This window comes from Eubalaena glacialis, chromosome 3, assembly GCF_028564815.1.
Source record: "Eubalaena glacialis isolate mEubGla1 chromosome 3, mEubGla1.1.hap2.+ XY, whole genome shotgun sequence".
Lineage (NCBI taxonomy): Eukaryota > Metazoa > Chordata > Mammalia > Artiodactyla > Balaenidae > Eubalaena > Eubalaena glacialis.
Genome location: NC_083718.1, coordinates 59,909,062 through 59,935,860, shown reverse-complemented (window position 1 = coordinate 59,935,860; position 26,799 = coordinate 59,909,062). Strand labels below are relative to the sequence as shown.

The 26,799-nt window shown below is 36.9% G+C and overlaps 2 protein-coding genes across 2 annotated transcripts in view; both read right to left on the bottom strand.

Annotated features, from left to right (window-relative positions):
* SLC9C2 (solute carrier family 9 member C2 (putative)) overlaps window positions 1-17,313 on the bottom strand; it is a 92,827-nt gene extending 75,514 nt beyond the window's left edge. The window contains exons 1-7 of the mRNA XM_061183785.1: window positions 17,307-17,313; window positions 15,089-15,289; window positions 13,295-13,395; window positions 11,747-11,875; window positions 8,855-9,020; window positions 2,794-2,910; window positions 1,440-1,601 (exon numbers count right to left, since the gene is read on the bottom strand). Of these exons, the coding sequence (XP_061039768.1) occupies window positions 1,440-1,601; window positions 2,794-2,910; window positions 8,855-9,020; window positions 11,747-11,875; window positions 13,295-13,395; window positions 15,089-15,289; window positions 17,307-17,313 (883 nt within the window). The remainder of the gene's footprint in view (window positions 1-1,439; window positions 1,602-2,793; window positions 2,911-8,854; window positions 9,021-11,746; window positions 11,876-13,294; window positions 13,396-15,088; window positions 15,290-17,306) is intronic.
* Window positions 17,314-21,179: 3,866 nt separating this feature from the next.
* The window catches only part of ANKRD45 (ankyrin repeat domain 45), a 55,495-nt gene continuing 49,875 nt past the window's right edge, over window positions 21,180-26,799 (bottom strand). The window contains exon 6 of the mRNA XM_061185698.1: window positions 21,180-22,196. Within this exon, the coding sequence (XP_061041681.1) occupies window positions 22,165-22,196 (32 nt within the window). The 3' untranslated portion in view covers window positions 21,180-22,164. The remainder of the gene's footprint in view (window positions 22,197-26,799) is intronic.

Below are 26,799 nucleotides of genomic sequence, written 5' to 3'. Positions count from 1 at the left end.
ATGGTCCCACTATGGCCAATTTCAAGCTACCAACATTATGTCACTTGAATAGAGCGTTGGGATGAGATGTGGACCATCAGCTCTCATGAGCCAGCAAGAGTTACCTCCAGGACACCAGCATGAGGGAGTCACCCAACACAAGTTACCTCACTAATGCCTGTAACACCCCTCTAAATTAGGTTATATCACTTTTGGAGATGAGGAAACTAACTAAAGCTTAGAGAGGTTAAGTAATATTCCAAGGTTACCGAGCTAATAAATTATAAAGATTGGATTTCAAGTTAGCTCTGCCTAACTTCAGAGCTCTCTAAGGACTAACAGTTTATTCAACCAACATGTGTTAATTTACTGTTGGGCATATGGCAAGCATTGGGCTTGGCTGGGGGAACATAGAAAAGAGAATAAATATACAGATGAATAAGAGACAGCCTCCACCTCAAGGAACTTAGGATCTAATGGGAAAAAAAAGGAAATATTAAATTAATTTTTTTTCTTCGGACACTTAAGGCATTCCTAATAGGTACATAAGGGAGGGAAAAAATGAAGAAAGTTGAAAGAAATGACTCTTCAGTGAATGTTTTCTGTATTTTACTGATTTGGGGTAGTGAGCAACAATAGGTAGCAATTTATCTGTAGAGGAAGCAGTTCTGTTTGGTCACTGGAGGTGAAAAGAGGAGTAATTAACCTCTTGATACCTGAGGGCTTTCATGGATGGAAGTTGCTCCACTGTGTGAGGTAAGAACAGAAGCAGAATTGGGCCATATTTTTACCACGGTTACTACGGCTTTGGGGGACTGGTTACCCCAGTCAGTGGGGTAAAAACTTTAGCTCCCAATCTCACTGGACTAAACTAGGAAATCATTGTTAAAGGTCTACCAGTGCTAGGCACTCTGACTCCTGTGATCATTCCACTCTCCTGCTTCTCTTCCAGATGTAGACATACCTGATTTCTCTGTCTCCTTTCCTACCTCCTAGCCCCAGGTAAGGGCTGCCATTTCTACAGTCCCCTCAATTTGGTACCCATTGAATGGGTACTGTTGAGCTGGAAAAAGACCTCAGGAGCATGTCTCCCACCTTTCTCATTTTAGAGATTGGTTGCTAAGGGTCAGAGCAGAAATCAGCTCAGGTCTGATTCCTCTTCCAGGGGACTGCCAGTGAATAAACGTAAGATCAAAGGGTGGAGTTAAAAAAGAGTAAGAGAGTTACCACATGGAGGAGGAATGCAAAGGGAAGGGACATGGAGTTGAAATTGAGGGGATGTTAAGAGACACCAGGAAAGAGCTAGAGGTGGCAGCAAGATAATACGACAAGACACACAGAGGAGCCACATCAAGGGGAAAGCGGTTGGGAAGAAGCAACTGGATTCAAGAAGAAGGAGAAATTTAAATGCATAAAGTTCACTTTAAGGATGGCATTTTTTATATCTGTTTCTGCCTTACCAATGTAGAAAGTCAAGTACACCATTGAGATACAAAGAACGATATTGGTCAGTGTATTGCTAAACAGGTCAGTCAATATAAACTGAATGATCCTTGCACACCAATATCCACATATTATGCTTCCCAAAATGTCCAAGCTGAGGCCCATGATTACATGTAACTCTAGAAAAAGAAAATAAGAAAAAAAAAAGTTGAGCTATAATTTTTTTCTTTCATTAATGGCATTTGGGTCTATGCACTTTGGTTTGCTCTTGAGATTTTGAGTGGGGACCTTGTTCTTCAGCAGATGGGCGTTCCCCATGAAAGCCTGGCAAAAGAGGCTTTCTGGGGATATATTTCCCTTACAGTCTGCAGCTTGAGGTTTGCTTACCTGGGGACAGCAGACTCAAACGCCCTCAGGAGTCAGGCAAGGAGCATAAATGTGAAAAAGCTATGACAAGCTGGACAGTGAATGCTCAACCAAAAGACATCAAATTCAATTTTTTTTTACAAACTGTGGCAGGGTCAAGCACACCATGTCCAGGATCCCCACCAACCTGCAGTCTATTTGTGACTCCTGCCCTCATCCCAGGGGATATTTGGGAAATGGAGAAGGAAATTTTTCCATTGTCACAGTAACTGGGGGCAAGAGTGGCAGTTAGTGAGCAGATACCAGACAAAGCTGAGGGTAGTCCTAAATAACAAAGATTGTTCCACCCCAAATGCCTTTAGCTCCCCCACTGAGAAGCACTGCAAACCTCTATTACCAAAATTTCTTTCTCCTTGTAGCACCTCTCTCCTCCTACTAGTATTTCATAAATGTATCAGGAAGACACATTATCCCTCTTCATGCTGTGATTTTCCCTCCTTTCTTCTCTCCTTAGTACCACATCTGGAAACCCAGGATAGCAACCCAGTCCATATCCCAGCGAACTTTAACCACATGAGCCTGACTATTATCACTTCTAGGACCTAACTCTCCAGAACTGCTTGAACCATTCTGCTTTCACCCTCAGACTCAAATCCAGGACGAAGACAGTTCTTAACATGCACTCACTGAGATCCAGATTGGTCTAGGAAAGAAGTAAATCTAAGCTAGATGACACAATTGTGTGTGTGTGTGTGTGTGTGTGCATGCATACTGGGGGAGATGAAATCATTTCTTTAACAATTTTTCCCCCATAATCTCTGAGAAAACACATAGATGGTAATTATTTTCTTGTTACCTGATATACTACTTTAATTGGTCCATAAGTAAAGTATAGGGAAAGCAGTAAAGTTAAGACATCTTGAATATATTTTAATTTCAGTATGAATTGAAATGTACCATATAAGAATGATTTTAGAAAATATACAGAGAAAATAATGCTCTTACCCCTAAAACTGGAAATGCTAAGTATGTTGCTCCGAAAAACTCCAAAAAAAATGGATGTGAAGCCACAGATAATCATTGATTCTCCTCTAATGATATCAGTATACATTTTAGAAATGCCTGGAAAAGGAAATATAAAATATAATTTAATATAATGCATGAAAATGATGTTCTTTCACAGGAAACACAAACATAGAAGAGAAGGAATATGCTAGAAAAAAAGGAGATCATAATGGGATGGGTCCATATGACAATCACAATCATTTTTAAATTTTTCCATTATGCCTTCTATATCTCCAATGGCAAAGGAACATGGCAATAGCACTTTTTGAAGTGTCCATTGCCTCAAAGTATGATAGGGCTTCGCAATGAGACAAAACACTCCTCAGGTCACTACATTTAGCTTGAATAAATATGAATCGTTAGACTACAAAAGAATCACATTTTAGAAATAAGTACAAAATATGAGCTAGTAATTCTACTCCTAGACATATACCCAAGAGAACTGAAAATATATGTCCACACAAAAATTTGTACATGAATGTTCATAGCAGCATTTTCATAATAGTCAAAAAGTGGAAACAATACATAGGCCTTCAGCTGATAAATGGATAAACATATGTAATCTATCCCTACAATGGAATATTACTCAGCCACAAAAAGGAATGAAGTACTGACTGATACATGTTACAACATGGATGAACGTTGAAAACATACAAAGGGAAAGAAGCGAGACACAAAAATCACACATTGTATGGTTTCATTTATATGAAATGTCCAGAATAGGCAAATCCATAGACAGAAACTAGATTACTTGTTGCCAGGAACTTGGGAGTGAGGGAATGAGGATGAATGACTGCTAATAGGTATGAGATTTCTTTTGAGGTTGATGAAAATGTTCTAAAATTAGACAGTGATAATGGTTCCGTAACTCTGTAAATATATTAAAGACCACTGAATTGTACAATTTAAAAGGGTGAATTTTATGATATGTGGGTTACATCTCAATTAAGCTGGTATTTAAAAATTAAGCACAAAATCTTATTGGAACTTAACATTCATTAATAGTTTAGTTTAATGGAAAATATAATCAAATTAATTGCCTAGTGTTATACAACTTATAAGTAGGGTGATAGTGATTGGTACCTGCCCATCAAGTATCTATCCACTGTTATTGGTAACAAAACTGGTTTTATTCAGGGTGGCAATGTGCTCAGATAAATGACAATTTTTCCCCAACTCCTGGGCTTCTAAGAGTGGCCACTGAGATGTAAGTGGAAGTTACTGAGTAGAACTTTTGGGAAATTTCTTGGAGGGAGAGGAGACTTGGCTGAAAGGAGCATCTTCCTGACCCTTGCTCTTCTTCCTTTTCCTGCCTGAAATATGGGGTGATGGCTAGAACTTTAGTAGCCAACTTGTGATCCTGAGGATGGAAGCCATACACAAAGGGGAGGAGCAGATAAATAAACCCCACAATAGACTGCTATCATTTTGCTTTAAATATTCATTATCTTTTAAAGAGATTAAAAATAAGAAAAAGTCATATTTTCCCATCTGTTTACAATTATGGTACTTTTCATTCTTTTGCGTAGATGAAATTTTCCATCTGATTCCATTTTCTTCCAGCCTGAAGGACTTCCTTTAACATTTTTTGTAGTGTAGGTCTGTTGGTGATAAATTCTTTCAGCTTTTATACGTTTAAGTCTTTTTTTCTCCTTTACTTTTGATAGATATTTTCACTAAGAATTCTAAGCTGGCAGTATTTTTCTTTTAGGACTTTAAAAATATTGCCCACCATCTTTTGGCTTGCAATATTTCTGAAGAGATCTGTTATGATTATTATTTTTGTTTCTCTGTATATAATGTATCTTTTTTCTCTGGCTGCCTTTAAGATTTTCTCTTTACCACTGGTTTTTAGGAATTTGATTTTTATGTGCCATGGTGTAGTTTTCTTTGTGTTTCTTTGGCTTGAGGTTTGTTGAGCTTCTTGAATCTGTGGCTTTATAGTTTTCATCAAATTTAGAAATTTTTCACCCATTATTTCTTCAAATATTTTTTGTTCCTCCCTCTCTCTCTCTCCCCTCTCTTTTAGGAACTTGTATATTAAGGCACTGAAGTTGTCCCACAGCTCACTAATGTTCTGTTTATTTATTTAGTTTTTTTTTTTTAGTCTTGTTCTGTCTGTGCTTCATCTTGGATAGTTTCTATTGCTACATCTTCAAGTTCACTAATCCTGTCTTATGCTATGTCTAATCTGATGTTAATTCCAACCAGTGTATTTTTCATCTCAGACATTGTGGGTTTCATCTCTAGAAGTCTGATTTAGGTCTCTTTTATATCTACCATGTCCAGTGGTGTGCTGATAAACCAGCTTTCCAAAATTAAAAAAGGCCTGATTTGTAGCATTTGCCAACTTCATGTGCAAACACTCGCACAATAACGAATTCAAAGCTACCAAAGGTTTAACCACTAGCATGCAAAATTCCTAATTATTTAACAACTGGCTCTCATAAGTTGATGGGAGCAATTATACCCCATACTCAATCTTTCTTCTAACTTTTTGAACCAATGGAATATAGTTACAACAACTGTTTTAATATATTTGTCTAATGATTCTATCATCTGCAGTGTTGCTAGGTCTGTTTCTACTTATTATTTTTATACTCTCTATGGGTCATATTTTCTGGCTTCTTTGCATGCCTCCCAAGTTTTTATTACAGCTGACAGAACTGTATGTTTTACCTAATTACGTGCTGTATGTTTTACCTAATTAAGTTCTGTATTTTTTTGTATTCGTATAAATATTCTTGAACTTTGTTCTGGAATGCAGTTGTTACTTGGAAACAATTTGACCCTTTTGAGGCTTGCTTTTTAGATTTGTTAGGTAGTGCCAGAGCAGCCTGTAGTCGAAGGTTAATTTTCCATGCTACTGAGGCAATAACCTTCTGAGTCCTCTACCTGATGTCCTATGAATTATGATGGTTTTCCACGCTGGCTGTGGTAAACGTAAGGGATTTTCCCCTCTGCTCCTTTTAGTATTTTCCTTCCCAGGCTTGGGAAGTTTCTTCACGTGCATGCACTAATGAGTAGTCACCCAAAGACTCAAGTGGGCGTCTCTGCAGCTCTCAGAATTCCTTCTTCAGTACAGCTTTCATTTCTGCAGTAATTTGCCCCATGAACTCTTAACTGCTTTGGCCTTCCTGGACACCCAACTCTGGATCTCCCCTACTCAAAGAAACCACTAGGCTCCACCTAGGTTGCCTTTCCCTACATGAAGACCTGGAAACTCTCTCCAGGTAACAAGCTGCGGCAAGGGCAATCAAGAACACACCTCTTTTTTCCTTTCTTGGGGATTACTGTCCTGCATGGCCTGATGTACACTATCTGAGAACTGTTTTTCATTTTCATATATTTTGTCTAGTTTTTAGTTGGTTCAGGCAGAAAGGTAAATCTAGTCCCTGCTACTCTATCTTAACTCCAGGAGTTATATAGAGGGACCCAGTGTCCCTGATGAGTTCATGAAGCCGCGGGCCAGCCCTGGACTTCGTTTACTTAAGAGCATAAACCCAAATTTAAGAACATGTGACACACTAATATAACCACAAATTGATATAGAAAGAATTATACAACTACATGGTTTTTTAAAGCAGCTGTTTAATATATTCCGTTGCATCAAAATCCAAACTGATCACATTAAATGACACTATTTTTTTTAATCCAAGCAGACTGAATCTGATTAAGATTCTATTTTTTTTGCTTTGGTGTTTTTGAAACACATAACAATTAAAAATATATAGCTGGGGGTTTTCATTATTACTATTTTTAAGATACTCTATGTAGTTGAAAAGAAAGTAAATCTCCGCTTTCCAGTGTTTGATCTGAGTATACGAAATATCAGAATATTCAGATTCTATTTATCTTTACAAAAACTCTCCTGAATGATAGGATAAATACCAGGATAATACAGAATTTCTGATAACTCAGTGCCTGATTGTGGATCAATATTCAGGCTGTTTATTTCTGTTCTTCGTGCTTCATTATTGTAGCCAATAAAGACAGCAAAGAAAATAAAAGGTAAGGTAAGTTATAATCATCTTATATTACTACTTGTTACTAACTTTGACTATGACAGAAGACACAAAATACTGGTTACACAGGTTTGAAGATTATTATTAGCACATCTGACTTAGCTGGTCAAGAAACGCTTTAATTCTTCCCTCAGATTCAGTGAGTCAACCAGGAGCAAGTAAAGCATAACGTTTGTCGTATGAAGTTTTGAATTTGATGTATAGTTATTTTTAATAGTAAAACACCACAAGAATTACTCCCCACATTTTTTATTGGCTTAATGTGAACTAACTTATATTCACTAGTTCACTGTAAAATTTGGAAAAGGAAAGAATGAAACAAAAATCATCTGTAATTCCACGACCCAGATAAAACCATTTGAATGTTGAAGTCTTTTTCAAAGCATATAATTCCTTTTACTTAACTGAGGTCATACTAAAACTTTGTATTTTATTCCTTTACAAGCTCCCATTCCAGATTTGTTTAAAAGTAAAAATTGTTTGAGCCCTGTGCATTCTTTTAAAATAGGTAATGAATAGACAAGTTCCTTTTAACTTGCATGTGAACATCCACTACTTTTTTCAGTGGGTCAGGCCACCTCAGACTTAGCTTGTGCAGGTTTTATAGTGCACAAGGGTGCCACATCAAATGAAACACCAGTCACACTGTAGGAACTGCAGTTTTGTATATTATTATGGTAATTTTAGGCATATGGCAAAAATTATTTTTCCTTAAAAAAGTAATGTATTAGGACAATTAGAAAGGATCATTTTTTATCTAATTCACACAAAGGTAAAGATGTCACTAGGTAAAGATGTCACTAGGTAAGGATGTCACTGAATCCAGAACCATGCACGACCTTAGTATTATTGACATAAAGAAAATATCAACTAAGTCAAATACCTTTACTAGTTTTCTTTTAAAGAAATAGAAGACTTCTACTCCTTTTCCGAAAAAATTTTTGAATATGGAGACTGCAATAAATAAAGTTTATAGTTTATTAGAGCCTCTTACACTCAAGAGATTGCAGAAAAGGGAGCAGGAAGATAATGAGGTGAATAAAACAAGTGGCAAATACAAATGGCTAAAAGAGAAAAAGAGATGAAGAAAAGATAGAAAAAACTGTACCTAAGGGGGAAAAAAGAGAGAAAGAGGACAGGATCAGACTCTCTGAGAAATATCTGGCACAATTTAGAATATCACCGGCAAAAGTGTCAATACCTCTTATGTTTTCTCAACTGTAAGTATAAATGGGTGTAAAAATGGGACTATCACCTGTCTGGTGGGTTGTCTCACTCCAGTTGTAAGGCAACATTTTTCCACTAAATATAACTGAAACCTTAAAATTGGTTAAATATTTCTGAGTCAAAAACAGAAATCATAGCATCTAACCATTTTATGTTTTTACTGCTGTGTTAATAAAACAGGATATTTCACAGTGAAATTACTGCTGTGTTAAAAAAAACAGGATATTTCAGAGTGCAATTACCTTTTACTAAATAAGATGGGAAGTAGTGAGAACCCCTAACCCTCTTGGGAATAAGCTTTTATTGAATATCATATTTGCCAGACTATATTTTCACCCCATTTCTTTTAAATAAACTACAACTCTCTCTCCCACATGCCCAAGGTTAGCTGCTCCAAAATAAAGGCAGTTCTAACAAGAGGTACCTAGGCCTCGGAAAAGTGCCATTAGAGGTAGAGCCGAGTCTCTACCTTGTGGCTTAAAACTCAATGGAATGGAGTAGAATGCTTACTTTTATCACCTTCTAGAAAGATAACATATTCTCTTGAAAAAAATTATTTGAGATTATTTATCCCAGATCCCGCGTTGCCTTATTCACTTTGCATACTTCAATCAATGCTCATCTCCAAGGAAAAAAAGCACAAATATCTACTCTGCTGGATGCACAATTCGTGCAAGAAAAATATTATCAAAAGGAAATAATTTATCCTCATATCTTCAAAATAAGAGAGAGAAATAAATCTGACATACCAATAGTTTTCAGTGAATTCACAGAATGAACAGGATCTGTAATGCCAAGGGTTATGCTAAAGAGGAGGCAAGATTGCAAATCCCATGAATCTTTATTGAATTTCAGAACCACATATCCAATTACGATGAATGCCGTAGAGAAGCTAATTAATCCGGTTAACACAACCTGTGAAACAAATTCATAACACAGTATTAGATTTAACACCTAAACATGGTATGACTGCATTTACTCTTGTAAGAATCAGATCTTGTTATATATTTTATACAATTACTCGGGAAGATAAATGTAAAAGGTATTCTAGTTTACCTGCCTCAAAGAAACCATCCCTTCCAAACAAATGAAATTCTACCTGACTATGAAAAGACCAATTCACCCATCTTTCTTGTTGCTATTCCAGTTTAATAGTTCTCCACATCAAAATGTTCTAGAATGGAAAGCAAATTTTTCTTGCTTCTGTGTAAAACATTTCCTGGTGTTTCTGAAGTGATGATCTGCAGGGCTCCAGGCAGAAAAAAAGGTAAAACAGTGGGCAAAAAGCACATGCCAGCTGATTTGGCTCCCTTATTAAGTGCTTTCTGGAAGAAGCCATGGTCAGCAAACTTTTGTATACATTTCATTGCCCATTGGTTTTCTAACACTACCACATCTGTTAGGGATGCTGGGAAATGTAGCACTATTTTACACTGGGCCCACTACCATTCTATACAAAATACAGTAAGTCACTCTGTTAGTGAGAAAGAAAGGAATAGGCAATCAGCAATGCCTGCCTTAAAAACAGCAACAGAATGCAAAACTTTTAAACAAGCAGAAGGAACAAAAAGGATAAAGAAAACTGAATCAATTGATTTTTTAAAATTTATCTTTAATTTACATACAGTAAAATTCACTCTTCTGATGTATAGTTATATGAGTTTTGACAAATGCATACAGTCATGTAAACATGACCACAATGAAAAAACAAAGCAGATCCATCACCCCAAAAAATTTTTTCATGCTGTCCCTTTGTAGTCAATTTCTTCCCTCATTCCCACTCCCTGGCAACCAATGATCTGTTTTCCAAAGCTATAGTTTTGCCTTTGCTAGAAGGAAGGTCTATGAATGGATGAATGGAATTATACAATATGTACCCTTTCGAGTCTGGTTGCTTTCTCTTAGCATAATGCATTTGAAATTCTTCCATATTGTGCCTATCAATAGTATTCCATTGTAAGATGTGCCACAATTTCTTTATTCATCACTGACTGAATAACATTTGAGCTGTTTCCAGACTTTCCAGATTTTTTTTTTTTCTTTTTTTTTTTTTGGCTGCACTGCACAGCTTGCAGGATCTTAGTTTCCCGACCAGGGATCATATCCACGTCCTCCGCAGTGGAAGCACGGAGCCCTAACCACTGGACCGCCAGGGAATTCCCCAGACTTTTGAGATTATGAATAAAGTTGCCATAAAGATTCACACAGAGGTTTTAGTGTAAATTAAGTTTTCATTTCTCTTGGATAAATACATAAGAGTGGAATTGCTGGGTCATAAGGCAAGTGTATATTTAACTTTATAAGAAAGTCCCAGACTGTTTCCCAAAGTGACTGTACCATTGTGCAATCTCACCAGCAATGTATGAGAGTTCTAGGTTCTCTGCATTCTTACCACCACTTGGTATTAATCAGGTTTGTTATTTTTGCTGCTGTTGCCATTCTAATAGGAATGTCAGTGGTATCTCAGTACGGTTTTAATTTATATTTCCCTAATAACATTTAAGATGTTGAGCATCTTTCCAAGACATCTACATATCTTCCTTGGTGTTTCAAATCTGCTAAAATCTTCTTCCCTTCTAAATCTATTTTTAACCACAACAAATATTACCCCCAAAATCCAAAAAAAGCCCAGCAGAGATTCTCAACCTGGATAAAATAACAAAATCCAACTGTACATTATCAAAAAGACATCTAAGCATAAGGGCATCAAAATCTTGAAAGTAAAAGAATGGAAAATTTCTAGCAGGCAAATACTAACCAAAAGAAAGCTAGTATAACTATATTAATACCAGATGAAATTGACTTAAGGCAAAGGCATTATTTGGGACAAAAGGGTAACTAAATAATGAGGAAAAAATTAGGAAAATAACAATACTTCCACAAAAATCAAAGAGTTGATATACAAAGCACATTCTCTGATCACAATGTGACAAGAGAAATGATAATTTAAAAGCCGTATTTGGACATTTAAAAATGACTTTTAAATAATTAACAGGTCAAAGAAAAAAGTATAATAAAATTTAGGTAGGAGGGATAAAAAATGAAAACACTAAAATCTAAACATTTGAGGTGAATCTAAAAGAGTTGTTACAGGAAAACTTAAAACCTTAAATGTACAAAATGCAAAAATAAAAAAGCTAAAAGTCAATCAACTAATACCTAGCTCAAGATGTTAGAAAAAGTACAGAATAAAATCAAAGAAAATAAAACATTTTGAAAAGAAACATAAAATAATCTGGCAAGCATGATTAAGAAAAGAAAGAGAGAGAGAATGCATAAATAAAACAACCAGAGCAGTGAAAATGGACAAATCTACAGATAGACAGCTGAGATGAAGTCAGAGGTGGGATTAGGATCCAGGTTCTGACGTTTATCAGTCTTGTGACCTCTGAACTATACTCTGCTTATATGTGAAATGGAGATAATAACTCAGTGCCTAGTCCCAGTGGTCACTCAGCAAATATTCATTCCTTCTCCCTCCCCTCAACTCTCTTTAATTAGTGGTTCTGCAGAACGAAGAGGATAAAACAACTAAAAATGTGAGATTTATGAATTATTAATCTTCTTTCTAGAGAGTCAGATTCTCTGTCAACATGAATAAGCAAGAATGGACCATAATTTGTCTTAAAATGTGTTCTTACCTGCCAAAACACATTCTTGAGTATATAGAAGTCCACATCCAAAGCAGCCATAAATATAATTAAAGGTGAAAAATAACAATAAAGTGAAAAACTTGGTGTTCTTAGAAGAGGGTAGACGACTTGGTGCATCTAAAGTAACAAAGGCAAACAAGAAATTAGTTTGCTACCATTCTGAAGTATTAGAACTTAAGTTGATGCTCTGTCAATCAATATAAATTTTATAACATTCCAATTTGCAACTAATGAGAGATTATCTACAAGGCCAGTCCTGGGGGTCTTGTGGTAGATTTCTCGATTTAACTAACCATCCACATGAGTTAAATGCATAGTCCTCTATTCACCAGAAACGTGTGTGAGTTTAGGCTACACAAACATTGCTTGCGGTAAGTAATCAGTAATTTCAAAAGTCGTACTTCACCATCGGTGATCCCTGAGGTGATTTTAGGTGGTTCACAGATAGGTATTTTTTATTTGACTGTTAGATAATTATTTTAATTTGCATAAGAGGAAAAAAAGAACTTTGCATGGATACTTGTGATTTCACAGATATTTGCTTAGGATTTTAAAATCTTTCAGTGAGTCAAGTAGAGAAAAATAATACCTAGATAATAGTACAGATCGTGTATATAGGACATAAATCATGAAGGTTATACACAGATGAATGGAAAACACTAACAACAATGACTGAAGTGCTGTAAATATTCCCTCCTCAAAAGTCTTTGGCCCAATTAATAGTTTAATCTTCATTGCTTAACATCTCTGTGCCTCAGTTTCCTCATCAGTAAAATGGGAACAGAGTACCTACTTCCATTGGGTTGCTGTGAGGATGAATGAATTAACTCAAGAGTTAATAATAAGTTAATACATTTATTAAAAAAAAAACAAAGAACTTAAAAGGGAACCTGGCACATAGTTAACACTCAAAAGATGTTAGTTGTGTGGTGTTTCAGAAGAATAACAAGAGGCTTTTACAATCCTAAATAGGTACAAGCATTGTCTCCACTTTTTTTGAAATAAAAGAATGAGTGGAGACAAACTGTTGTTGATCACACAGCTATACATTTGAAATCATGTCAATAAATTAAATTAATGAAGTTTTTCTTGGATCTATATTATGTTTCATATGATGCACGCTTTGCATTTAATCTGGCAGTTAGAAAATAGTAACCTTGCTTCATCATGACAGTAACTGCTGCCTTTTGTAACTAGAGTCTCTGAGGGTGCTGAAGACAATAGCAGGGGAGAGTCCAGCGTACGTACAGGGGAAGGAAACAAGAGTAAGGACCAAAGGCAGGTGACGAAGAACCCAAGAATGCAATCACATTTTACTCACTTCCAAATTACTGCTTTATTTTAAGCCTCTCTAATTTGTTTCCTTTCTTGGATGGTTTTTCATTTTCAAAAATTTAACACCAGATAAATTTTTCTCAGTAGCTCCTCACATAAAAAAAATAATAATTCCACTCATTCAGGGATGGGGATGGGAGTTGACCTTCTTTTTGGTCTTTGTTCTTTAATCTATCCTCTAATCTTTCGTGTGTACGTCACCTCAACAAAATTGTAGGCGAGTTGTCCTATCAAAAATCCAACAAGAGAAAGAATCGTCAAGACAATGACTTCAGAATTCTTTAAAAATGCCCTCAGGAGTCCTAAAAAAAAAAATACATGCATGTGTTATTTAGATATAAGGGATGGTTTAAAAACAATTTAATATTACCTCTCTCTAGGTATTTGATTTTAAACTTCCTCTGAATGTCGTATCATCATGAATAAATAACTGACAGCTGTTAGAAATGCTGTCTCTTAGTATAAGACACACATAATGAGGCATCACTCATAGGTGAATTTGGAAAATACTGAAGTTTCAACAACCTCCCATTTGCCCACCCAGTGGCACGTTAGGATCACTGTATGGGTATCTTGCCTATGGATCTGATGATGAGAAATTATGAAAAACCAAATTTCATATCTACAAAGTATGCCTTATATTAATCATTACTCCTCCTAAGCTACAGTAACATATATTCTATAGTTTTCTTAAAAGCCAGAAATACTTTTAACTGAGATCTGACCATAGGGAAAACTGCCTTCGCCAGCAAGTGTCAAAAGACACTAGCTATCCTATTTATATGCATTTTCTTGCCTTAAAACTCCCTACTCTAAGATTATTCAGCTCATTACCTCCTGAGGCAATATATCGACTATAATCCAATTAATTCATGCCTAAGGCAAGACTCATTGGCATCTCAGAGTCTGCATTTCCTTCCTTCCAGCCAGAGGTCATGACAAATCAGTAAATATTTTTTGAATACTTCTTATGCATAAGGCCAGCCAAAGAAATGTTTCTCAAACTATTTCTGCAATGCCCTTTACTGCTGGAGCACTTGTCTCTATGTAATCATACAGGATCCAAAGCTAGCGAAATTCATGGTCAACAGCACCTCCTAGTACCAAAAGGGACCAAGGTCACTAATGAGTGTTTTAAAGACCCCAGAGAAAGCAATTTCATTCCCTGAAATGAGTAAAATTGAAGTTCTTCATGCGTGTTTGCTTCGTTGTTTGTTTCTTTATAGTTTTCCCAGTTCCAGAAAGGATTTTAAAGCAGCTGACATTTTTCCCAAATAAAAAAATTTTCAAGGGGACTAGAAAATTTTCTCTAATCACTAGCACTGAATTATGGAATAACGCATCTGTGTTTTTTAATACGTTATTTTATCTGCATGAGTATCATTCACCATACCTATTGAATTCTTAATCATTGTTTAAGAGACCTTACAGGTGAAGCTTTTCCTAATTCCCCACTAGGGGGTGGGGTGGGTGGTGCATCTTCCCTAAAGAAAAATCACATAAAAGCTATACTAGAATGGACAAAATTGATGATGTTAACTAAGCAAATTGTAAACCATATATCTGAGTTCTATCTGCCCCATTTGCCCTCCCCTCATCCCAGATATTTTGGTCACGTTAGGCCTGGCAGGCAATCAGGCAGCCAAGCAGTGTAAGGCTCTCCCTCTCCCTTGTTACCAGAGATTCTGGACCATACCTTTATAGTTATACTAACGACACTGCATTGTAATTATCTGTCTGCCTGTCTCCCCCATGAGAGGTCTCCTTGAGCTTAAGGACTATCTTATTCTCCACACTGCTGTGCTCAGCAAATGTCACTGAATGAAGGAGTACAGTATAGGTGATACTTACAAATAAATGAAACAAGACTAATAGCATTCACTAACATCTTATAATTTCACTGGTCCCCTTCTTTTGTTATAGTTGTGATTACATTCTGCACTAAGAAAGGTTCAGAGGGCAGAGGAGAGATGAGGTATAAAAACAACCACCTACCTCCCAAAACAACAGTGGAACATACAAGAATTGGGAAATGCCCCTTTGTTGGCATGTAGTCAGCTGACCGTCCACAGAGTAAATCAGGCTGGTTACCTTCTTTTTGCACCCAGAAGGACACGTTTGCTTTTGCCATTGCTTTTTCAGTCCCAATTGATGAACCTGGATGAGAGTTGCTGTTGACACTTTCACTAGTACAGACTAATCCGTTATGATACACAAAAAAGAAGAAAATGAGACTTGCCAGGACCCAATCCATCCACATTCTTTCTACCTAAGATTATACCATACTCAGATCTGAGCACATGTCTTCTTGCCACAAGGTACATATTAATACTGCCTGTTGCACCTTCACTCTAAGAACATTAACAGCAGTGTTAGTGTTTCTTCCTCATACTGCTCCGTGTGTATGGGGGAGGGATTGTATTGATTTTTGCCCATACCATTTATTGTACGATATGGTAATGTTTGCCTTCCCCATTGGACAGTGAATTTCTTGAGGGTCAGGGCTGACTATTGATTTTCCTTAAGGCTGTGCACACAGTATGTGGCACACAATAGGCTCTCCATAAATATTTGATGAACTGAACTCTTTGAGGGGGAACTCTTTCTCCATGGGTACAAATCATTCTAGAATTTTCTTTTACTACTGCAATCCCTTGTCCCTTTTTTCCTCTCTCAGGCCCCTCCAAATCCAAAATGGCAAATGAGAAACAAGGTCAAAGCTGAGTCACACCAGTTAAGGTCAGGGATGGGGAAGGATGTGAATAACCTCAAAACAAAGGAAGAGATGAAAGTTGAGGTCTGCTCATATGGTAGCTTTGAGTGAATTAGAAAAAGTCTCCCTTGCTAACAACAGGGCACATAGCTTGGCACATGAATAACAGGCTGGACTTCAGCCCCAATACCCACCCCACCTCAGCTGCCACCTTTTTGTAGGGCATGGCTTGCACAAATCTATGTGGGGTCCTGAGAAGGGCTCATTCTCTTTTTCTTTTCCTTGCAGCTAGACTTAACCTAAAATTCCTGGAGGCTCCTGAAGTATCCCCAATAATATGTGGAGCTCATCTCTGGATATTTATTTTGCATTTGTTTGGTCTGCAAGCCACAATGATTCTGGTGCGAAGCAGAGGGTGGGCCAGAGATGGGATTCAAAACGTCGTATCTTCAAACCTGTCCCTCAAGTAGCACTTCACATCCTTGGCACCTTCACAGCCCACTCATCATTACAGCATTACTCTCAAATCAAGTTCTCTAAACTATTAAGACCAGCAATACCTTCTGCCAAAGCTAAGCAGGTTCAGAGTTGAAATCAAGATGAAGGCACTCGAAAATCACAAAAAATGCTCAGCTCTGTGTCTGTTTGCCACAGACGGTACTGCCAACTGATTTCACATGAAAGCCGTTTCCACGCCTAATTCCTATTGGTTTCTTGCCAACTTACTTTCATTCTGATTGGTTACACACATTATCCCCACCCCCAATCCAGAAGAAGCTAAGTGATCCCAGTTCCAGGGAAATTTGCATTTCTTAATGCTCAAGCTGTGTCTATATTTACAACTGTTTTAACTGATTTTCTCTGCCTGATGTAATGGCTGAAATGGTCATGGACCATGTAGATGGAACATCCTCCTATACGGTTTTTGAATGTATACTGTTTTTTTCTTCAACCCTAACCCTTTTCAACACTGATTTGTCTCCCCTCTGACTTTTTCATTCATCCTTTTCTGTTTTCTCGTTTCCATCTCTCATTTCTTTTCAGTGGAGTTTCGCCTTTTCCTCCTTAACTCCTATTTGTCATTGGCTTTTGGTCCTTGAAGAAACAGTATCACCCATTCTTCACAGGACAAATGCATCCCAAATTCTGTGATGCCTAGCATGTGATATTTTTACCTCAAATCTAATCATTAAAAACAAATACAGCATAAATTTAAACAAAAGAACAAGCTATTAATTTGTAGTTTACTTTCAAGAAAGTTATTTTGTGACAGTGAAATTCTACCCTCTCATTCCTGTGCCACACTAATCAAATCCTCTTCCCCTGGCACCAAGGATAATACCACAGCAGTGAGATTACTAACTCTATCGTCGGTCTTCTCCATCACTATATCAAGGAAACGTGAACAAATAGAAGTCCCAATTCCTACTTGAGACTAAGTAGTATCAGTCAACAGCTCTATTTCTCCCTCTGACTGCAGCAACTACCACTGGCACTCACACGCCATTCCCCTAAAATAGATGCTTGACAGCATTTTGTTGCTGTCATCTGGTATGGTTCTTTTAAGCCACTGGGTCCATCCCTACCATAAATCCCAAGGACCATGTTGAAAAAAAAATTTGTCTTATTCTCAGGCTGTCTCCTGAGAGACCCATTCCTTACTCATTCCCATCCTGCCCTTACTGAACTCTTCTGGTTACCAAGTTCACTACCCTTTCTCCCATTTTCATCTTAACCTTATCTACATTGCTTGTCACCTTGATTTCTCTCCTCCACTGCAATGCCTCAGGTCACTCTGAGTCATGTCCTTCCAGTTCTATCTAGTTCCTATCCCACTGCTGTCCTCTCAGGCTCACCTGGGTCACCTAGACCCTCCAGGTAAGACTCGTACAGTTTTACATTTCAAAAGTCAGATTCTCCATGGCTTTTGGAAAAATACTCATACCTCAAGAAAACTTGAACAAAATTCATAGTCGGCTCTAGATTACATATAGTTCTGAGAGCTACAGATAGCACATAACTAAAATACAGAGATGATCACATTTCTCTACATAACAGTATTTCCCATAGAGTAAAAAAGAAAGCAATAATAAATGTATATTTCACCATTTTTGGTAGAGCCAGTTGAATAGACTTTGGTGGCTTTGAATGTTGAGAGGTGAGAGGCTTTCCAGTGTGTTTCCCCCAAACTCCATCTTTTGATGATATACTATACTGCCTGAGACAGGCACATGACAGGTTGATTAGTCATAGTTCCCCATCCCCCTAACACTGTGATTGGTTCAGAGCATGGGACTCAGACAAGACCAATCAGATGATGCCTTGATACATATACCATTATTGGGAGAGAGCTGTTCTCTTTCCATTTGAGTTTAGTTGTGGTGATGACTGCCTAGAACAGCTAGAGGCCACCTTCCCAGCTGCACTGGGAAAGCCCACCTCAAGTCTGAGGCTGAGAAAAGCCTTTTTGAGTCTGAAAGTTTCCATGACATACCACCTGGATATCTCTGAGGTCTTAAAAAATGACCTCACAATCCTGCCTGAGATTTTATCTTTCCTCAGAAGCCATTTCTTAGTTTGAGAATTTTTTGCCATCTAGAAAGGCTAGAAATGAGAACTAATTTTATTTTCTAACCTAGCAAGTACTGAATCCTTTATATTTCTTTTAAATTTTATTTGAAAACTGAACTGTTCCTTTTCAGCTCATCTCTCTCCTCTCATATTTTAGTAGGAGAATCCAGGTGGCAGTTGAACACTGGAAAAGTCCTTAGCAGGATCACTGAGTTCATTACTTAGACAAAAGTGTGGCCAAACTTACCACCATCACATAACAAGGGCCCCTTTTCTCCAGCTTCTAATAACATTTTCCTCTCTTTCCTGTAAATTCCCACTAATAGCCTCCTAGACAGCCTTAAAGATTCTGCTAATAATCTAAGGCCCTGCAGGCTTTCACTAACACTCTCCTCTGGCCCCTTCCAGCATCTGCCTACTACCCAGTCCCAAAATGGCAACGCCACATTTTAGGGTTTGTTATGTCAATTTCTCACTTCCTGGTTCCAAATTTTTATGCTATACATTGCTGCATAACAAACAGACACAAACCTTAGTAGTTTAGAACAACAATCATTTATTTGGCTGAGATCAACAATTTTGGCAGGGCTCAACAGAGGCTTGTCTCTGCTCCATACAGCATCGGCTGTGGTGGCTCCACTGGAGGATCCACTTCCAAGATGACTCACCTGTATCACTGATGACTGCTGGCTGGAGCTCAGCCAGGGCCTCAGTGCCTGTCCATATGGGTCTCTCCAAGGCAGCATCTCAAGAGAACTAGGTAGAAACTGTATCACCTTTTATCTTTTATGATCTATGGAAATCACATAGTATTACTTCTACTGTAATCACAGGCCTGCCCAGGTTCATGATGAGAGAACAGAGACCCACCTCCCTATGTGAAGAATGTCATGACCGTGGGATGGGAGATGTGACCATCTTGGAAAATACAATCTATCACAAATTCAATGAAACATTGGGATGGATTATCAGCACCTTATAATTTGGGACATCATGGTAACCTAAGTAGCAGTCTGACTGCTTTAGCTCAGTCTAGAGCAGTAGTTATCAAAGGGTAGACCATATGTCAGTTGTGATTCATGACAAAAGTTCCATCATATATAGCAAAATGAAAACATAAAAGTCTATAATAAAACTTAATTTATTCAACTTAAAGAGTAGAGCCTTATACTGAGATCATATCTTCCCCTTTTTTGGTATTAATATGTCTTTTCTTTTATTAAATGATAGCAATAACAGATAACAGCTGTTTTCTTAATGATGTCATACCAATCGCCTCCCTTTTTTTTTTTTTTACAGTTTTCCAGTCAATGAAAAAAAATACAAAAGCCTAAGGAACCACTACCTAGAAGTTATCAGAACACTTAATGTAGCCTTTGCTTTACTACCTCTCAAATAATGTGATTTAATTTACTAGTGTGCACCTTGAAATAGTAATTAATTACTCTGTGGGTGTGTGGAAAAACTCATGCAGCAACTCGAGTAATAGCTAAAACTCAAAGTATAAGGACCTTTCACACTCCTGTGAATATACTTATAATTCAATGCAACAATAGGTCACAAGACATCATATCTCTCAAAACATACTAAAGTAATAGATCTATAGATATAAATGTATATTCAGACTGTCACATCAATGAAATCTTTGAAATGAGATCCAGGAATTCCTTGGTAATCACCAGGTTCATATGCCTAAAAAGTAAGGTGGCATTCAAGAAGAAAGTTTAAAAATAGACAATTAGAGAAGAAACTAGATATACAGTCATAATGCTAGACGTGTGTGTGGCTTGTCTTCTGGAGGAGTAGGAGTTGAAATGGGGCACTGGCACTAGCAAAATATGGAGAAAAGGATTCAGGATTCATTTCTACAAAGGTGAACAAGCTTTATAAATGAATGAAGACTACTGAGTTCTATGAAAAACGTGGCACCGAAAGAGAATTCATTCAACTATTATTTACTAACTTACTATGTTATAGGTTCTTTAGGAATAAAGAAAAACAAGACAAAGCCCCTACCCTCAAAAAGCTCGTAGTTCACATGTGAACAATTAAATAGAATACAGTATGAAGCTATTAATGCTATGCGTGCCCCAAAGAAGGAGGGATTAATTCTCCCTAACATTGGGGATAGAGGTCATGGAATGGAGAATTACAGATTGCCTCGCCAAGGGTCAGGATTGACTTTTTTTTCAGCTTTATTGAGGTATAATTGACAATATAATTGAATATTGTCATACTCGAGATCAAGGCTCAGAAAATGTAGAATTAGAGTAGAAATGACAAAAACGGCACCTAGCTTTTCCCAAATTATTGCGATGCTTAAAGATAATAGACTTCTCACAATCTACAATATTAAGAGAATGGAGCAAACAAAGGCCTTCTTTGCACTACTCCATAAACACCCACTGGATCTACCAGAGAGGGGAGTGAGAGTCATTGCCCTTTTCTTCTGCTTAAGGCAATTGAAACTGAATTGCTCATACATTAAAAAAAGATCTCAAAACTTTTAAATTTGTGAGACAGTGTTACCTCAAAATCATGGTTGAGAAAATGCCAACTGACAAGGAATTACTGAATTGCTCATTTCTTTTCCTTCCCCTCAACAACGAAAAACTAGCTTTCAGGATGGGACAAAGAAGAGAATAATTTTCTTTCTATAAAACTTTTCCGGAAAGTCACAGAGTAGTAGAAGGTTCAGGGACTCTTAGACAAAGTAGAAAAAAGGACATTCCAAATCACTAATATGAAACCAACAATGATATCTAAAATGTAGGTAATATAAAACAAAAGGAAAATGGCATGTAGTACAGATATAATAACTATATTGCTAAACCTACTAAGTAGGGGAAATCTAAATATAAAACTAAACAGATTTGTATTTATTAATTTAAAGACAAGGGTGTTAAAGATAAAGAAACAGGAAGATTTACTAAGAGACTATATCCCACCTTAAAGGTGAATTTTATAAATTTATTTATTTATTTTTTTGGGTGTGTTGGGTCTTCGTTTCTGTGCGAGGGCTTTCTCCAGTTGCGGCGAGCGGGGGCCACTCTTCATCGCGGTGCGCGGGCCTCTTCACTGTCGCGGCCTCTCTCTGTTGCGGAGCACAGGCTCCAGACGCGCAGGCTCAGTAGTTGTGGCTCACGGGCCTAGTTGCTCCGCGGCACGTGGGATCTTCCCAGACCAGGGCTCGAACCCGTGTCCCCTGCATTGGCAGGCAGACTCTCAACCACTGCGCCACCAGGGAAGCCCTAAAGGTGAATTTTAATTTGGACATAAAAAAGTAATAGTTGTATAAGCAGAGGACACTGATCCAAACCATCCTTAATATTTCCTTGCTCCAAAATGTCATCCCATAGCTTTCCTTTTGAGAGAGGGAGAACAAATTTTTCTTCTGGAAATGGCCAATATGTCTTTTTTTTTTTTTTAATAGAATTCCTCACTTGAACAGAAATTTCCTGCCTCAGTTACACAGAAAATTGTTAGATTCTCTAAGTAGCTTTTAAAGCTTCCATATGGTCTTTGTGAGTGACTCACAGCCAAGTGCTCTCTGGAAGGAGCACGTGGAACTCACATGAAACTGACTTGCGGAGGCAGAGGCAAGACCAGAGAGTCTGGACATAAGCATGCTGAATGGGATAAAACAAAACGAGGGTGATTTAACTTCATACTTAAACATTTTTATAAAACCCCACGTCTATTTAACTTCAGTCGGCATGAATAGGTTTGCCTTTATAGATATAGAAGAAGATGCGGCCTTTTATAAGACTTCTTTTCTGACCATGGCTTAGAATACAGATTTGGCACTTTTCACTTGACCTGAAAGGAAGCAGATTTTAAAATTACATTTAATTAGCTTGCTATAGAAAACAAAAATGAAGCCAGTTTTTTAAAACAATGGGCATGAAATAAATCATAATGTCCAAGGCTGAACCAGTCATTAATGAAACCTTGATGTTTGTATGTCAATTCAAGTATTCCCACCTTTTTTTTTTAATATTTAAAGCTGTGAGATCACACTTAGATAATCAGTATTACTGTTCCTAATTCAGCCATGTGAATAAATGGCTTAACCTCATGTGTCTGCACTTTCTTCATTGTAAAACAAGGGGGTCGTTTCAGAGGTTCCATCAAGATCTAACATTTCTATAATATGAACATGCAAGATACTGGGGTGCTTGGAGGGGACAGAGAGGACTTGGGTAAAGAGGCAGTTTTTTTTAATTGAAGTATAGTATATTTACAATGTAGTGTTAATTTCTGCTGTACAGAAAGTGATTCAGTTATACATATATATGTATATATACACATATATATTCTTTTTCATATTCTTTTCCATTATGGTTTATTATAGAATATTGACTATAGTTCCCTCTGCTATACAGTAGAACCTTGTTGTTTATCCATTCTATATATAATAGTTTGCATCTGCTAATTACAAACTCCCAATCCATCCCTCCACCACCCTCCCCTTGGCAAACACAAGCCTGTTCTCTATGTCTGTGAGTCTGTTTCTGTTTCGTAGATAAGTTCATTTGTGTCATATTTTAGATTCCACATATACGTGATATCATCGCATTTGCCTTTCTCTTTCTCTAGGTCCATCCATATTGCTTCAAATGGCATTACTTCATTCTTTTTTACGGCTGAGTAGCATTCTGTTGTATATATGTACCACACCTTTATACATTCATCTGTCGAGGGACATCTAGGTTGTTTCCATGTCTTGGCTATTAATAGTGCTGCTATGAACATAAGGGTGCATGTATCTTTTCGAATTACAATTGTTTCTGGATATATGCCCAGGAGTGGGATTGCAGGATCACATGGCAACTCTATTTTCAGTTTTTTGAGGAACCTACATACTGTTTTCCACAGTGGCTGCAGCAATTTACATTCCTACCAACAGCACAGGAGGGTTCCCTTTTCTCCACACCCTCTCCAGCATTTGTTTCTTGTAGACTTTTTAATGATGGCCATTCTGACTGGTGTGAGGTTGCACCTCACTGTAGTTTTGATTTGCATTTCTCTAATAATTAATGATGATAAACATCTTTTCATGTGTTTATTGGCCATCTGTATGTCTTCTTTGAAGAAATGTCTATTTAGGTCTTCTGCCCATATTTTGATTGGGTTGTTTTTTTGTTATTGAGTTGTATGAGCCATTTGTATATTTTGGAAATTAAGCCCTTGTCGGTGGCATCATTTGCAAATATTTTCTCAAAGCTTGTAAGTTTGATTAGGTCCCACTGGTTTATTTTTGCTTTTACTTCTACTGCCTTGGGAGACTGACCTAAGAAAACATTGCTACGATTTATGTCTGAGAATGTTATTCCTATGTTCTCTTCTAGGGGTTTTATGGTGTCATGTCTTATATTTAAGTCTTTAAGCCATTTTGAGTTTGTTTTTGTGTATGGTGTGAGGGTGTGTTCTAACTTCATAGATTTACATGTGGCTGTCCAACTCCCAGTACCACTTGCTGAAGAGACTGTCTTTTCCCCATTGTGTATTCTTGCCTCCTCTGTCAAAGATTAATCGACCACAAGTGTGTGGGTTTATTTTGGGGCCCTCTATTCTGTTCCACTGATCCATATGTCTGTTTTTGTGCCAATACCACGCTGTTTTGATTACTGTAGTTTTGCAGTATTGTCTGAAGTCTGGGAGGGTTATGTCTCCTACTTTGTTCTTTTTCCTCAGGATTGCTTTGGCAATTCTGGGTCTTTTATGGTTCCATATAAACTTTAGGCTTATTTGTTCTAGTTCTGTGAAAAATGTCATGGGCAATTTGATAGGGATCGCATTAAATCTGTAGATCACTTTGAGCAGTATGGTCATCTTAACAATATTAAGTCTTCCAATCCAAGAGCATGGGATATCTTTCCATTTCTTTGAATCATCTTCAATTTCCTTTATTCATGTTTTATAGTTCTCAGCATATAAGTCTTTCATCTCCTTGGTCAGGTTTACTCTTAAGTATTTTTTGATGCAATTTTAAATGGGATTTTCTTTTTACATTCCCTTTCTGATATTTCTTTGTTCGTGTAAAGAAATGCAACCGATTTCTGTATGTTAATCTTGTATCCTATTACCTTCCTGAATGCAATTATCAGTTCTAATAGTTTTTGTGTGGAGTCTTTATGGTTTTCAATATATAGTATCATGTCATCCGCATAGAACGACAATTTTATCTCTTCCTTACCAATATGGATATATTTTATTTCTTTTTCTTGTCTGATTGCTGTGGCTAGGACTTCCAATACTATGTTGAATAGAGGTGGTGAGAGTGGGCATCCTTGTCTTGTTCCAGATTTTAGCGGGAAGGCTTTCAGCTTTTTACTGTTGAGTACTGTATTGGCTGTGGGTTTGTCATAAATAGCTTTTATTATGTTGACATAATATTCCCTCTATACCCACTTTCATAAGAGTTTTTATCATGAATGGATGTTGAATTTTACCAAATGCTTTTCCTGCATCTAATGAGAGGAACATGTGGTTTTTGTCTGTTATTGATGTGGTGTATCACACTGACTGACTTGCATATGTTGAACCATCCTTGTGACACTGGGATAAATCCAACTTGGTCATGGTGTATGATCTTTTTTATATGTTGTTGGATTCATTTTGCTAGTATTTTGTTGAGAATTTTTGCATCTATATTCATCAAAGACATTGGCCTGTAATTTTCTTTTTTGGTTGTGTCTTTGTCTGGTTTTGGTATCAGGGTGATGGTGGGAGTGTTCCCTCCTCTTCAATCTTTTGGAAGAGTTTGAGAAGGATTGGTATAAGTTCTTCTTTGTATGTTTGGTAGAATTCTCCTGTGAAGCCATCTGGTCCTGGACTTTTGTTTGTAGGGAATTTTTTTTATAACAGATTCTATTTCACTTCTAGAGATCAGTCTATTCAAATTATCTATATCTTCTTGATTCAGTTTTGGTAGGCTGTGTGTTTCTAGAAGTGTGTCCATTTCTTCTAAGTTGTCCAATTTGTTGGCATATAATTGTTTATAGTATTCTCTTATGGTTTTTTTGTGTTTCTGCAGTATCAGTTGTGCTTTCTCCTCTTTCATTTCTTATTTTATTTATTTGGGTCCTCTCTCTTTTCTTCTTGGTGAGCCTAGCCAGAGGTTTGTCAATTTTGTTTACCCTTTCAAAGAAACAGCTCTTGATTTTATTGATTTTTTCTATTGTTTTTTTAATCTCTATTTTATTTATTCCCTTTCTGATCTTTATTATTTCCTTTCTTCTGCTGACTTTAGGTTTTGTCTGTTCTTCTTTTTCTAATTCTTTTAGGTGGTGGGTTTGTTTATTTGAGATTTTTCTTGTTTCTTGAAGAAGGTGTGTATCACTGTGAACTTCCCTCTGAGAACTGTTTTTGCTGCATCCCATAGAATTTCACTGTCATTTGTCTCAAGGTATATTTTTAATTTTCTCTTTGATTTCATCGTTGACCCACTGGTTTTTTAGTAATTGATTTTTTTTCTCTTTTCTTTTTGACTGAAAAGAGAAAAAAATTACAATTGACTTTTTTTCTCTTTTCTTTTTCTGTGGTTGATTTCTAGTTTCATGCAATTGTGGTCAGAAAAGATGCCTGGAATAATTTCTGTACTCTTAAATTTGTTGAGGCTTGTTTTGTACCCTAGAGTGTGGTCAATTCTACAGAATATTCCATGTGCACTTGAAAAGAATGTGTATTCTGGGGGGTTTTTTTGGATGTAATGTCCAGAAAATATCAATTAGGTCTAACTGTTATATTGTATCATTTAGGATCCCTGTTGCCTTACTGATTTTTTTGTCTGGAAGATCTGTCCATTGTTGTGAGTGGTATGTTAAAGTCTCCTACCATTGATGTATTCCCATCAATTTCTCCCTTTTTGTCTGTTAGTATTTGTTTTACGTATTTGGGTGCATATATGTTGATGAGTGTAATATCATCTTCTAGTATTGATCCTTTTATCACTATATAGTGTCCTCCTTTATCTTTCTTTATGGCCTTTGTTTTAAAGTCTATTTTGTCTGACATGAGTATTGCTACAACTGCTTTCTTGTCATTTCCATTTGCGTGAAATATCTTTTTCCACACCCTCACTTTCAATCTATATGTGTCCTTTGTCCTAAAGTGGGTCTCTTGTAGGCAGCATATTGTAGGCTCTTGTTTTTTTATTCAATCTGCCACTTGATGACTTTTGATTGGAGCATTTAGTCCATTGACATTTAAGGTAATTATTGACAGATATGTATTTATTGCCACTTTAAACCTTGTTTTCCTGTTGATTTTGTGTTTCTTCTTTGTTCCTTTCTTTTTCTTTTTGTTTTTCCTTTTGTGCTTTAATGATTTCTTTTATATTATGCTTGTGTTCTCTTCTTTTTGGTTTTTATGAATCCATTGTATGTTTTTGATTTGTGGTTGCCCTGTTTTTGAAGTA